The sequence below is a fragment of the Glycine max genome, chromosome 9 (assembly GCF_000004515.6).
Source record: "Glycine max cultivar Williams 82 chromosome 9, Glycine_max_v4.0, whole genome shotgun sequence".
In the NCBI taxonomy this organism is placed as follows: Eukaryota; Viridiplantae; Streptophyta; class Magnoliopsida; order Fabales; family Fabaceae; genus Glycine; species Glycine max.
The window spans coordinates 17,694,659-17,711,345 of record NC_038245.2 but is presented as its reverse complement, the minus strand read 5'-3'; the positions used below and the strand labels follow the sequence as shown (position 1 = coordinate 17,711,345).

Sequence of the window (16,687 nt, the reverse complement as noted above, 5' to 3'; positions counted from 1 at the left end):
TTAGTCATCATTTGTTTGATTATTTTTTTTGCAATATTTAATAACAACATTTTGAATAGCAATGAAAAAGATTCCAAACACCCTGAAGAAGCATACTCATTATAGTTATCATTTTCCAAAAACCGTCCTAGATAGTAAAACTAAAAAGAATATGAAAATCACTAATGATATTGTTTTTCTTGAATACATTGATGGAAAAAATTAAAATATCACATTGAATTGTGATTTAAAATGCCAAACTTTACATGCACCCCATAAATAAAAGAGAACTAAACTTTTCTAATTTTGAAAAGAAAAATCACCACTATCTCTAATGCACTCTTTGTTACTTGTTCATGTGGATTGAAAATAATAAAAGGATGTACTACTACTGTTTCTTTAATCACTTTCAGTTCTACTCATGAGCTTGTAGTTGTCAGTAAACTTTAACCAATACTAAAATGTGTTGGAGAATACATTGTTAGCCCTACTTATTTTTTAAAATAAATATAGTCACTTCTGTTTCATTTTTGGTTTTGTCATTGCTTTCTTCTTTGGCTTGTGTTTTCACTTTGTGACGTCGAGGGGGACTTCCATATTTCTCGTAATTCTTAATCTCCTTCAAAGACCGACAGCGAAAGCCTGTCTCCTTATGAATATAAGTCTGCAAAAAAAAAAGATAGTAAAATGAGTGATAATAACAAAAGGCAAACGATAGAAAACTTAAACAAGTTGATATTGCAATTAATTGATTCCTAGCATGATAGATAGGAAAATTTAAAATCTGCAAGAAAAAAAAATAATAAAATGAACCATCATAACAAAGACCAAACAAGAGAAAACTTGTTAAAAAAAGTTGATGTTGCAATTCATTCATTCCTATCACGTTAAATAGGAAAATATAAAATGACAAATAAATGAGAAAGGGGACGGGATACAATTATGATGATCATAGAAATAGTGTAGCTTTGGATTTTTCATCACACTCCACTTTAAGATATAAAGACCCTTAGCCCTTAGTATTTAAGGGTAAATTTGGACAGATAGAGACTTGTGAAATAAAAATGACATTAACTTAGAATACACTAATTGAGGAATATGGAAGGTAGAACAAATATGCTGTGGTTTGAAAATTATTTGATGACACAAAAACAAGACACCTTTAACCTAATAATCTAACTTACTGAACATTGATTAAAATATACACTTAAGGTAGAATGAATGTTGAGGCGGAAAATATTTATAGAGATTTTTAGCATAGAGTCATGGTTCTCTATTTGATGCTTTATGCAAAAATGGGTTTTATCAAATCTTTTTTGAGGATACTGGAGAAGAGAAGATTATAGAGAAAGGAGGTAACATTATTGTCTTGGACATTACTTATATATGGAAGGAAAACAATGGGATAAAATTGTGAACCCTATAAAATCAACAATCCATTTTTTTTCTCATTTGGAATAATGACAATTATATTTTGTGTGGACATCTTGATCATATTAAGGTTACTACTTGGAATATGGTTTTTTTCCAAAGTAAAGCCTGGACATTGCTTATTGTCTAATTGGTTTATTAACCCTACTACATGAATTGCTTGTTGTTATCTAAATATATAGAATGTTGTTTTCTCTAAGTATGATCTATTTTATTAATATATCATTAATGTATTGATGACATATGCCTATATTTTATACCTGAATGGTCTATAAAAGTATCATATTTTTGTTTTAAAATCACAATGTACTAACATTTCAATTTTATCACACAGACTATTGTTGATGATTTTTGTATAAAAACTACTCTTCGTAGTTTGAAAAGAAATACTTTGTAAATATTCAATATATTGCTCAAACTAACTATTTATTGTAAGAAATATATTTAAAAAATAGATCTCTATGTTCACTATGTGTAATATTTACCTAAAATATTTAAGAAATAAACAAGTTTGTTAATTTTCCCTCTAGATTTTTTTACATAATAAAACAATTGAATTAATGAATTCACTTATGAAAACCCATCTTATCTTAACTCAAAAAGGAAGAAGATAAATAAACATCAAATTTTCATTTTAATTGGATTACGTACCGTATCGAACCTGTTGGCAATCTTTCGTTCTTTGCGTATAACATACCAATTTTTAATCGATTCAGGTGGCGTTTTAAAGGGTCTTCCTCGTTTTGGCTTTGAATTTTGTGTCGCAGGTGGGGTTTCATTCTAATAACAATAGAAAGATATATAAGTTAAACTTATTGGTAAAAATGTAAATAGAAAGATAAAGTGTGCAATGATATATATATATATATATATATATATATATATATATATATATATATATATATATATATAGACACACACACACACACATACGATTAAAAAAATATATTCATGAAAATCAACACAAAAATTCAAACTATGCAAATACATGATGGACTGTCCTTTTAGGATTCAGTTTATCATATGCACAATTGTGTCATAGTCTAGTTGAAATTCTTATATATGTTTGAAAATTGTTAATTGATTAGCTTAATTTAAAATTTATAAGCTATTTAGCCTATAAATTAGGAAAACAAACTTGTTTAACAAACATCTTAATTTGGCCAAATATTTATATAATGAGACAAATAAGTCAAAAGTTAGATCATTTGACATATAAAATAGACACAATTTTTGTTGTTAAAATGTGCAAATTAATGTATGATTAGATGATATATACAAGAAAATTATAATAATGAAAAATTTGAATTATTTTGAAAAAAAAAGAAATGTTAAATTGAAAATTAAATATATATACCTCATTTTTTTGGTTGTTAACAACATGGTCACAACCAATGTTGTAATTAGTAGGATTGCAAATGGATTCTGGTGTTGCGTGTATAGCTTCAACATCATTTAAGGAGTGAGTCATCCTTATTGCGGTTTGGAATTCCTCCTACATAAATGTAACATAGACAATGAGATAGTTGAATTATGAAAACTTAATTAAATACATGTACTAAAAAAATTAGAAAGAAAAAATTTGTCTTATGTATTAAAAAGATAGTCTAACACACAATTGATCTCAAACTAAGCATACATTGAATTATAATAAATATAAACTTTTATCGACTTTATTAGATTTTATTCATGTAATTATTTATTCATAATTAAATATTATATTATACTGTTATATAATCTAACAATTTACATATTAGTTTTACACACATATATATAGAGATATGCAAAGAGAATGAATTAAAACAATATAAAAGATATCCCAAACTTTACAACTATTTAGAATCAACTTCAAGAATTTTCAGCATATCATATGTTCCAAAAAAACATTGTTTTAATATAAGTATATGTTTTAATTAATCAAATATCATATGATCCAAAAAATATTGTTTTAATCCCTAATTCTCTAATTGATTCCCACCCCCTTACCTTGAAGGGTGAAGCGGTACTCCTCTGATTTGCACTCACCTCCGTTTTGCACACACAATTTTAATAAATTCTTGTACGAAGGTTCTTACTTTTATACTATCAATATAATATTTTCTAATGAAGTTCTTGAAATAAGTTTTTGAAAAAAATAATATCAACTATCAATAAATGAAATAATTTATTGTAAGGTCATAAATGTCTGTTAAAAATAAATAATTTATTATAGGAGCTTATAATAATAAATAACATTAAATGTTTGGAAGCATTAATGTTTTAAAAATATTTAAAATGATTAAAAGGTACATTTATTGATTGTTGATATTTATTTCAAATATTCAAAAAAATTAAATGTTTGTATGAAGGTTCTTACCTCTTTTCTAATAAATATAATAATTTATTTTATGGTCATAAATGTCCATTCAACGCAAATAATTTATTAGAAGAACTATTAAAAATAAATAACATTAAATATCTTGTTTGAATAGAAATAGCATTAAATATTTTGAATCATTAATGTTTTTAAGATATTTAAATTAATTGATAAGTATTACCATTGTTATTTTTACAAAGGTATGGAATTTAATAACCCATAAAATGATGAAGTGGTGTAAGACCCGATTAGGTTCATAGGTGAGAGAATGATCTATTTAACATAATAAACTCAATTTAGTTGTCCTCCTATGTAAACAAATTTCTTGGACTAGCAACAATCACACAATAGATTGAGATTGATCACTCACTCAATGAGTTGAGAAACACCATTGGTGTCTAACCTAAGACTAATAAAAAGTGTAATGAATCTAATATCTGTATCTATGTATGAATTGAAAATTTGTTTAAGAAGTCGAGTATTTAATCTTAGTATAGTATAATAATACATGGAATTAAATATTTAGACAAATTAACTTTGAGGAAAATTTTCCTCTTCTAAATTTTCTGAAATATAACATTATAACAAATCAAAATAAAACAAGATTACCTCTTTAAGTCTATTAAAAATAAAAAATATATGTATTAGGCCATTGAAAAAATAATATATTTTAAATGTAAAATTGATTTGATCATATAAATTATATAAATATAACTAAATATTTTCAGTATGAACTTTATTGATAATTATTTTAATAAAACATTAGGAAAACAAAATATCAATTGTAAATAAATGTATTGACTTTCTAATATCATAAATAATACAGTAAAAGAGTAAAAGTATGTTTATATAAATAAAAGTCATATAATAAAGATATTTAAATATTTATCAACATTTAAATTTATATTTGAGCTGAGTAATATGTTTCACAATACATTATTATAAATATTAAGCATAGGAGAAATAATCTATTATAATTCCATCCTTAATAAATAATTACTAAGTTTTCTAACATAAACTAATATGAAAATCCTACAAAAATTTGAATGTATTTGTTACAACAATATAGTTTTATATTACCCATTTTACAATTTTTAATAAATACTACCAAGTATTTTAATATTATTTTTGAAAAAGAAAACATAAATACAAATAAATTTAATATTTTTTGTTGATAAGGTCATAAATTAATAATCAATAAATCAGAATAATTTATTATGAAATATATAGGGATGGGAAAGTTTAGGATGACACATACCATTCCTTGCACTGTATTGCTTAATTGGATTGGTTTTCTGTCTTTCTTTTTTATGATTTTGTGGCTTGCAAAACATTTGTTTTGAATATTTTTTATATTTTCAAAAATGAGAAATAACCAAAAAAATTATATTTATGAAAAGTTAACTATGATTAAAAGAAATAAAAAGAAATTCTCTCCATCTCTATTATACTCAAGATACTAATTTGATTTCAGCATATATATTACAATAATATAATTTTATATTCTCGTACATCATGAATTTAGCTGATAAGTTTATGAATTATTTTAAAAACAAAATATTGACTAAGAATAATTGTATCAATTTTTATAATATATCGTAAATTATAAATGAGTAAATACTTATGTAAAATAAAAGTTTTATGGACTTAAATATTGTTTAAATCCTTATAATTTATTATTTTTTCTTTCAATCTTATTTTTTATTATTATAAATTGTTTATTTTATTTTTTGTCTTTAAAGTATTTTAGATAATATTTTTTTTCTGTTCATAATACTATCTAAGTTAAAGCTCTTTAAGAAAAAAAAAACAAAAGAATTATACATCAAACCTAGGTGACAGGCCTATGACCTAACATACATCAAACCTTAGATGAGACCTTTTCAGAAAATAGATGAAGCCACAACTTCTAGTAAATCTTATTTAGTTAGACAGGTAAGATGTCAATTCATTCATAAAACCTTCTAGATCTAACAAACTGATTTATTTGAAAATTATGAAAAATTATTCATTGTCAGTATTATTATTATTATATTAAAAATTTATAATTTATTTAATCTTTTTAAAACAACATTTTGAACAGTAATGAAAAAGATCTCAAATAAAAATACTTTATATGACTATTATTTTCCAAAATTTCCAACAAAAAAAAAGTAAAACAATAACGAGAATCTTTTTACTAAAAATATTGAAGGCAAAATTTAAAATATGACAAGGAATTGTAATTTAAATTTTCAACCTTTACATGCACCCAGGAAATAAAGGAGAATTGAAATTTTGTAATTTAAAAAATAGAAATTCTAGCATCACCATCTCTAACACCTTCTTTGTCATTTGTTGAAATTTATTAAAAATTATAAATTTGTGTCCCTCTCTCTATTTAAAAGTCATCACTCATGAATTAATTTGTTCTTATTAAACTCTAAGGAATGGTAAAAGGTGCATTAGCTACAAAGGATGTGTTGAGGAGTATGATGGTAGAACCCCTTATTTTGCAAATAATTGTACTCGGTTTTGTTTCATTTTTAGTTCTATTATTGCTTTCTTCTTTATCTTGTTTTTTCACTCTACAACACTGAGTACGAATTATGTGCATCTTATATCTTTCGGCCTTAATAAAGATCGACATTGAAACCCTTTCTCTTCATGAAGATAAAATTGCAAAATATTTTTTTAAATAAAATTAGCAATTTTATAAAAAGAAAACAATGATAAAAAAAATGTTAAAAAAAGTTGATGTTGCAACTCATTCATAACATGTAAAATAGGAAAACACAAATTGAGAAATGAATGGGGGAAGTGGGCATGGTGATGGGATTATGAATGTAGTAGCTTATAGAATTATTCATCACAGTCCATTTAAGATATCAAGATTCTAAGTAATTAAGGATTAGAGAAGGGTAAAATAGGAATTGAATGGTAATATACAAATGCCCATATCAAAGAGTTTGTTTATACAATGAACATTAACTAAGTTTAAGTTTTCGTATTTTTAGACGAAATTGGATTGAAATTGCATTCAAACTTTTCACATAAATGTGATGGAAAATGGTATGAAGTTGAATATAATAATTTATAGTTATTAATTGTTTTAGAAATTATTCAAGTCAATTTTCGAACAAAAATAAAACTTGTCCAACTTAGTAGACGTGAAAATTGGTGTACTAGTCTAGAAACTAGTGTAAACAAACCACAAAACTAGCAAATAAATATGTACCCAACCCTACAAAGCCAACATCAACATTGGAACTGTAAGTCACCCACAATGTGTAAAAGATAAGTTGTGCATGCCATTAATCAGATTCATCACAATAGAGAGATGAAACACAAAATTATTTCAAATAAAAACATACCTAGCCTAACCCAATATCCACAACCATGAAAAGGAACCAATGGATTGAGATCTTTCTAGCAAATTGTTAGACTAACCCGAAAAAAAACAAAAAAGCATAGCTGAAAGTCATTTCATCCAACATAGAAAGTCAAAATAAAATCATATGAAAATCCTAAATCACATGGAAGTTGTCAACATAGGTATTAAATAAACTGATGACAATGTTTTTCAGTCGATTTGAACATTATATAATAGTTGATTTTTATTGATTATGGGTCGAACATGTGAAGCTGATTGTAATAAGCTTTCGAAAGAAACTTTTCAACAAAAGTTCTCATAACTTCTGCTTTTGCTTTTCTTTGAGCAACAACCATTTCCTGAAAAAATCATGACAAAGAATGAAACATTTAGTGAGGAATATTGTGTTGATTCCAATAGGTATTTTTTTTGTCATCAACATTCTTAATAGAAACATTGACAATAGAAATTAAATTTTTCGGGTTGAATAGTGATAAATTACAATAAACTCTAAAATAAATAAATAAAAAGTTCAATTTCCAGTTCTTTGTTCTTTTCTTTAGCAAAAAACATTTCTCAATATTCCAGGAATTTTTAATAGTAAAAAACATCTGGAAAAGTAAAAAAAAATAAAAACATTATAATATAGAAGAATACAAAACATTAAAAATACGCATACTCACATCACTTTTATTAATTATTAGCCATCATTTGTTTGATTATTTTTTTTGCAATATTTAATAACAACATTTTGTATAGCAATGAAAAAGATTCCAAACACCCTGAAGAAGCATACTCATTATAGTTATCATTTTCCAAAAAACGTCCTAGATAGTAAAACTAAAAAGAATATGAAAATCACTAATGATATTGTTTTTCTTGAATACATTGATGGAAAAAATTAAAATATCACATTAAATTGTGATTTAAAATGCCAAACTTTACATGAACCCCAGAAATAAAAGAGAACTAAACTTTTCTAATTTTAAAAAGAAAAATCACCACTATCTCAAATGCACTCTTTGTTACTTGTTCATGTTGATTGAAAATAACAAAAGGATGTACTACTACTGTTTCTTTAATCACTTTCAGTCCTACTCATGAGCTTATAGTTGTCAGTAAACTTTAACCAATAATAAAATGTGTAGGAAAATACATTGTTAGCCCTACTTTATTTTTTAAAATAAATATACTCACTTCTGTTTCATTTTTGGTTTTGTCATTGCTTTCTTCTTTGGCTTGTGTTTTCACTTTGTGACGTCGAGGAGGACTTCCATATTTCTCGTAATTCTTAATCTCCTTCAAAGACCGACACCGAAAGCCTGTCTCCTTATGAAAATAACTCTGCAAAAAAAAAAAAAGATAGTAAAATGAGTGATAATAACAAAAGGCAAACATGAGAAAACTTAAACAAGGTGATATTGCAATTAATTGATTCCTAGCATGATGGATAGGAAAATATAAAATATGCAACAAAAAAAAATAATAAAATGAACCATCATAACAAAGACCAAACAAGAGAAAACTTGTTAAAAAAGTTGATGTTGCAATTCATTCATTCCTATCATGTTGTATAAGAAAATATAAAATGACAAATAAATGGGAAAGGGACGGGGTACAATTATGATGATCATAGAAATAGTGTAGCTTTGGATTTTTCATCACACTCCACTTTAGGATATAAAGACCCTTAGCCCTTAGTATTTAAGGGTTAATTTGGACAGATAGAGACTTGTGAAATAAAAATGACATTAACTTATAATGCACTAATTGAGGAATATGGAAGGTAGAACAAATATGCTGTGGTTTGAAAATTATTTGATGACACAAAAGCAAGACACCTTTAACCTAATAATCTAACTTACTGAACATTGATTAAAATATACACTTAAGGTAGAATGAATGTTGAGGCGGAAAATGTTTATAGAGATATTTAGCATAGAGTCATAGTTCTCTATTTGATACTTTATGCAAAAATGGTTTTTATCAAATCTTCTTTGAGGATACTGGAGAAGATGATAGAGAAAGGAGGTAACATTATTGTCTTGGACATTACTTATATATGGAAGGAAAACAATGGCATAAAATTGTGAACCCTATATAATCAACATTCCATTTTTTTTCTCATTTGGAACAATGACAATTATAATTTGTGCGGACATCTTGATCATATTAAGGTTACTACTTGGAATATGGTTTTTTTCCAAAGTAAAGCCTGGACATTGCTTATTGTCTAATTGGTTTATTAACCCTACTACATGAATTGCTTATTGTTATCTAAATATATAGAATGTTGTTTTCTCTATTGTTTCTATGTAATATCATAGTTGTAGAGCTGGTTTTCCTATATTTTCTTATGGTCCTATACTCAAAGTATGATCTATTTTATTAATATATAATTGATGTATTGATGACATATGCCTATATTTTATACCTGAATGGTCTATAAAAGTATCATATTTTTGTTTTAAAATCACAATGTTTGTACTAAAATTTCAATTTTATCACACAGACTATTGTTGAATATTTTTGTATAAAAACTACTCTTCGTAGTTTGAAAAGAAATACTTTGTAAATGTTCAATATATTGCTCAAACTAACTATTTACTTTAAGAAATATATTTAAAAAATAAATCTCTATGTCCACTATGTGTAATATTTACCTATAATATTTAAGAAATAAACAAGTTTGTTAATTTTCCCTCTAGATTTTTTTACATAATAAAACAATTGAATTAATGAATTCACTTATGAAAACCCATCTTATCTTAACTCAAAAAGGAAGAAGATAAATAAACATCAAATTTTCATTTTAATTGAATTACGTACCGTATCGAACCTGTTGGCGATCTTTCGATCTTTGCGTATAACATACCAATTTTTAATCGATTCAGGTGGCGTTTTGAAGGGTCTTCCTCGTTTTGGCTTTGAATTTTGTGTCGCAGGTGGGGTTTCATTCTAATAACAATAGAAAGATATATAAGTTAAACTTATTGGTAAAAATGTAAATAGAAAGATAAAGTGTGCAATGATATATATATATATACACACACACACACACACACACACACACACACATACGATTAAAAAAATATATTCATGAAAATCAACACAAAAATTCAAACTATGCAAATACATGATGGACTATCCTTTTAGGATTCAGTTTATCATATGCACAATTGTGTCATAGTCTAGTTGAAATTCTTATATATGTTTGAAAGTTGTTAATTGATTAGTTTAATTTAAAAATTATAAGCTATTTAGCCTATAATTTAGTAAAACAAACTTGTTTAACAAACATCTTAAATTTGGCCAAATATTTATTTAAATGAGACAAATAAGTCAAAAGTTAGATCATTTGACATATAAATTACACACAATTTTTGTTGTTAAAACGTGCAAATTAATGTACGATTAGATGATTTATACAAGAAAATTATAATAATGAAAAATTTGAATAATTTTGAAAGAAAACAAATTTGAAATTGAAAATTAATTATATACCTCATTTTTTTTGGTTCTGAAACAACATCGGTCACAACCAATATTGCAATTAGTAGGATTGCAAAATGATGCTGGTGTTGCAGGTACAGGTTGAGCATCATTTAAGGAATGAGTCATCCTTAGTACAGTTGCAAATTCCTCCTACATAAATATATCATAGAGAATGAGAAAGTTCAATTATCAAAACTTAATTAAATATATGTACTAAAAAATTAGAAATAAAAATTTGTCTTATGAATTTAAAAGAGAGTCTAACATACAATTGATCTCAAACTAAGCGTACAATGAATTATAATAAATATAAACTTTTATCGAGTTTATCAGATTTTATCCTTGTAATTATTGATTCATAATTGAAGAATATATTATACTTTTATATAATCTAACAATTTATATATTAGTTTCACACACACCCACACACACACACACACACATACACACATATATATGCAAAGAGAATGAATTAAAACAATATAAAGGATATCCCAAACTTTACAGCTATTTAGAATCAACTTCAAGAATTTTCAGCATATCATATGTTCCAAAAAAACATTGTTTTAATCTAAGTATAAGTTTTAATTAATCAAATATATGTTCCAAAAAACATTGTTTTAATCCCTAATTCCCTAATTGATTCCCACTCACTTACCTTAAAGGGTGGAGCAGTACTCCTCTGATTTGCACTCATCTCTGTTTTGCACACACAATTTTGATATGAAGAGTCTTACTTTTATACTATCAATATCCTCTTTTTTAATGAAGTCCTTGAAATAAATTTTAGAAAAAAAATATCAACTATCAATAAATGTAATAATTTATTGTAAGGTCATAAATGTTATTTAAAAACAATAATTTATTAATGGAGCTTATAATAATAAATAACATTAAATGTTTGGAAGCATTAATGTTTTTAAAATATTTAAATTGATTAAAAGGTACATTTATTGATTGTTGATTTTTATTTCAAATATTCAAAAAAATTAAATATTTGTATGAAGGTTCTTACCTCTTTTCTAATAAATATAATAATTTATGGTCATAAATGTCCATTCAAAACAAATAATTTATTATAGGAACTATTAAAAATAAATAACATTAAATATTTTGTTTGAATAGAAATAGCATTAAATATTTGAAATCATTAATGTTTTTAAGATATTTAAATTAATTGATAAGTGTCACCATTGTTATTGTCACAAAGGTAGGGAATTTAATAACCCATAAAATGATGAAGTGGAGTAAGACCCAATTAGGTTCATAGGTGAGAGAATGATCTATTTAATAGAATAAACTCAACTTAGTTGACTTCCTATGTAAAAAATTTTCTTGGACTACCAACAATCACACAATAGATTTAGATTGATCACTCACTTAATGAGTTGAGGAACACCAATGGTGTCTAACCTAAGACTAATAAAAAGTGTAGTGAATCTAATATATCTATCTATGTATGAATTGAAAATTTGTTTATGGGTTGAACATGTGAAGTTAATTGTAATGAGCTTTCAAAAGAAACTCTTCAACAAAGGTTCTCATAACTTTTACTTTTGCTTTTCTTTGAGCAACAATCCTTTCGTGAAAAAATCATGGTAAAGAATGAAACATTTAGTGATGAATATTGTGTTGATTCCAATTTGTATTTTTTTTTGTCATCAACATTATTTACTGGAAACATTGACAATAGAAATTAAATTTTTCGGGTTGAATAGTGATAAATTACAATAAACTCTAAAATAAATAAATAAAAATTTCAATTTCCACTTCTTTGCTCTTTTATTTGGCAAACATTTTTCAATATTCCAAGAATCTTTAACAATAAAAACATTTGGAAATGTAAACAAAAATAAAAACATTATAATATAGGAAAATACAAAACATTCAAAATATGCATACTCACATCACTTTCATTAATTATTAGCCATCATTTGTTTGAATTTTTTTTTTTGCAATATTTAATAACAACATTTTGAATAGCATTGGAAAAGATTCCAAAGTCCCAAAAGAAGCATACTCATTATAGTTATCATTTTCCAAAAAACTTCCAAGATAGTAAAACTAAAAAGAATATGAAAATCGCTAATGATATTGTTTTTATTGAATACGTTGATGGAAAAAATTAAAATATCACATTGAATTGTGATTTAAAATGCCAAACTTTACGTGCACCCTAGAAATAAAAGAGAACTAAACTTTTCTAATTTTGAAAAGAAAAATCACCACTATCTCTAATGCACTCTTTGTTACTTGTTCATGTTGATTGAAAATAACAAAAGGATGTACTATTATGTTTCTTTAATCACTCTCAGTCGTATTCATGAGCTTGTAGTTGTCAGTAAACTGTAACCAATAATAAAATGTGTTGGAAAATACATTGTTAGCCCAACTTATTTTTTAAAATAAGTATACTCACTTCTGTTCACTTCGGGTTTTGTCATTGCTTTCTTCTTTGTCTTGTATTTTCACTTTGTGACACCGAGGAAGACTTCCATATTTCTCGTAATTCTTAATCTCCTCCAAAGACCGACACCGAAAGTGTGTCTCCTTATGAATATAAGTCTGCAAAAAAAAAAGATAGTAAAATGAGTGATAATATAAAATGATAGATAAATGGTAAAGGGGAGGGGGTACAGTTATGATGATCATAGAAATAGTGTAGCGTTGGATTTTTCATCACACTCCACTTTAAGATATAAAGACCTTGGACAGATAGAGACTTGTGAAATAAAAATCACATTAACTTATAATGCACTAATTGATGAATATGTATGACAGAACAAATATGTTGTGGTTTGAAAACTATTTGATGACACAAAAGCAAGACACGTTTGAAAACTACAACCCTCACTAACCTGATTTCGGCAAAAGTGAACTTTATTTATATGCCCAAAGGAAATAGATACTACTAATTGATGCATATTTAATTGTCAATTAATGTTAAAATTTTATTAGCATCATTATGTTTGTATGTTGTATGTTGGTGTATCACCCAAAGGAGAACATCAATATACATTGTCTGTTATCTGAATGAATCATATGTATGACATGTATTTTATGTCTCAAAACACTTATGTGAATTTTATTATGTAATACATGTTTCGAATTCATTGGATTCTTATGCATCATCTGAGCCAATTTTAATGGGCTTAACTTCTCTGACTGACATGAGCAAGTCCAATTTTACCTCGGTGTCTTGGATCATGATCTTGCTATGTTAGAAGAGAAGTTTGTTACTATTATTGCTGTCAGTAGCCATGCAGAGAAAGTTCATTATAAAAACTTGGGAAAGACCTAACAGACTCAGCCTAATGTTGATGAGAATGACTGTTGCAGACAATATTAAGACAACTCTCCCTAAATTAAGACATTTCCAAAAGGATTGCCTAAAGTGTAAGTCTTGGTTCGAAAAGAATGGTGAGCTTGTTTGAAAACTATTTGATGACACAAAAGCAAGACACGTTTGAAAACTACAACCCTCACTAACCTGATTTCGGCAAAAGTGAACTTTATTTATATGCCCAAAGGAAATAGATACTACTAATTGGTGCATATTTAATTGTCAATTAATGTTAAAATTTTATTAGCATCATTATGTTTGTATGTTGTATGTTGGTGTATCACCCAAAGGAGAACATCAATATACATTGTCTGTTATCTGAATGAATCATATGTATGACATGTATTTTATGTCTCAAAACACTTATGTGAATTTTATTATGTAATACATGTTTTGAATTCATTGGATTCTTATGCATCATCTGAGCCAATTTTAATGGGCTTAACTTCTCTGACTGAAATCAGAAAGTCCAATTTTACCTCGGTGTTTTGGATCATGATCTTGCTATGTTAGAAGAGAAGTTTGTTACTATTATTGATGTTAGTAGCAATGAAGAGAAAATTCATTATAAAACTTGGGAAAGACCTAACAGACTCAGCCTAATGTTGATGAGAATGACTGTTGCAGACAATATTAAGACAACTCTCCCTAAATTAAGACATTTCCAAAAGGATTGCCTAAAGTGTAAGTCTTGGTTCGAAAAGAATGGTGAGCTTAATACTCATGTATGTTTTGAATCAAACTTAACTGTAGTTTCCCATGATACAAGATGAATTAATTCTGGATGTATGACTCATGTTTCTAACATTATGCAGAGATTCCTTACAATCCAAACCATATGCCCAAATGAGAAGTTCATTTTCATAGGGAATGAAGTGAAAGCTCCAGTGGAAATAGTTGAAACTTATTGTTTAAAACGCAACACTGGACATCGTTTAGATTTACTGGAAACTCCTTATGTACCTAGTTTATCTAGGAATTTAGTTTCATTATCTAAACTTGATGTTACTGCATACTCTTTTAATTTTGGTAATGGATGTTTCAATTTATTTAAGCATAATCATCTCATTGGTACTAGTATTCTTGTGATGGTTTATATAAATTGGAAATACACAGTTTGTATGCTAAAACTGTTTTAATTCTGCATCATAATATTGGCACTAAACATAGTTTAGTGAATGAACGATCTGCTTTCTTGTGGCATAAACGTTTAGGTCACATTTCTAGAGAAAGGACGGAAAGATTAATAAAGAATGAAATTCTTCCTTATCTAGATTTTATGGATCTAAATATTTGTGTGGGTTGTATTAAGGGAAAACAAGCAAAACATACAAAGAAAGAAGCTACAAGAAGCACTCAGCTTCTAGAAATTGTGCATACTGATATTTGTGAACCTTTTGATGTTAGTTCTTTGGGAAAGGAAAGATAATTTATCACCATTATTGATGATTATTCACGTTACGGTTATGTCTACTTACTGCCCGAGATTTCTTAGGCAATGGATACCTTAGAAATTTACTACAATGAAATAAAAGGGCAATTAGACATAAATGTGAAAATTATTAGATATGATAGAGGTGATGAGTATTACGGAAGATATGATGAAACTGGGCAACACCCAGGTCCATTTGCTAAGCTTGTTCAGAAACGTGCATTTGTGTGCAATACACAATTCCCGATACACCACAACAAAATAGTGTATCAGAAAGGCGTAATAGAACTTTAATGGATATGGTTAGGAGTATGTTAATCAATTAGACTTTACCCGTATCTTTGTGGATGTATACCTTGAAAACTGCCATGTATTTGTTGAACAGGGTTCCTAGTAAGGCAGTTCCAAAGACACATTTTGAACTGTGGACAAATAGGATACCTAGTATAAGGCACCTGCATGTTTAGGGTTGCCAGGCAGAAATAAGGATTTATAATCCGCAAGAAAGAAAATTGGATGTAAGAACAATCAGTGGATATTTCAGTGGTTATCCAGAAAAGTTAAAAGGGTATATGTTTTATTGTTCTAATCATAGTATAAGAATTGTCAAAACTGGAAATGCAAGGTTCATTGGAAATGATGAAATCAGTGGGAAGTGGTTAGTTGTGATAATGATCCAGTTTTTTTTTCACAAGTTGTAAGTTGTGATAGTTCTGAGAAGTGGTTAAATGCCATGAAAGAAGAGATAGATTCCATGGAACATAATGGTGTTTGGGACCTTGTAGAATTACCAAAGGGTTGTAAGAGAGTTGGTTATAAGTGGGTCTTCAAGACTAAACATGACTCTCATGACAACCTTGAACGTTACAAGGCTAGACTTGTTGCTAAGGAATTTACTCAGAAAGAGGACATTGATTATAAAGAGACATTTTACTGGTCTCACGAAAGGATTCTTTCAGTATTATCATGACATTAGTAGCCCATTATGACTTGGAGCTACATCAGATGGATGTGAAAACTGCCTTTCTTAATGGAGATTTAGAGAAGAATGTTTGTATGGACCAACCAATGGGGTTCTCAGTTGAAGGAAATGAACACATGGTGTGCATACTAAAGAAATCAATATACAGTCTTAAAGTAAGCTTCCCACCAATGGTATTTGAGGTTTAATGATGCCATTGTTTCCTTTAGATTTAAGGCAAATACTGTTTATCAGTGTATGTATCAGAAGGTCAGTGAGAGTAGGGTTATTTTCTAATTTTGTATATTGATGATATCTGCTTACAGCTACGATCTTGG

At 27.1% G+C, this 16,687-nt stretch overlaps 1 protein-coding gene across 1 annotated transcript in view; it reads right to left on the bottom strand.

Annotated features, from left to right (window-relative positions):
- Nucleotides 1–6,659: 6,659 nt before the first annotated feature.
- LOC102666691 (uncharacterized) overlaps nucleotides 6,660–16,687 on the bottom strand; it is a 25,959-nt gene continuing 15,931 nt past the window's right edge. The window contains exons 4-5 of the mRNA XM_026123720.2: nucleotides 8,316–8,462; nucleotides 6,660–7,477 (exon numbers count right to left, since the gene is read on the bottom strand). Of these exons, the coding sequence (XP_025979505.1) occupies nucleotides 7,370–7,477; nucleotides 8,316–8,462 (255 nt within the window). The 3' untranslated portion in view covers nucleotides 6,660–7,369. The remainder of the gene's footprint in view (nucleotides 7,478–8,315; nucleotides 8,463–16,687) is intronic.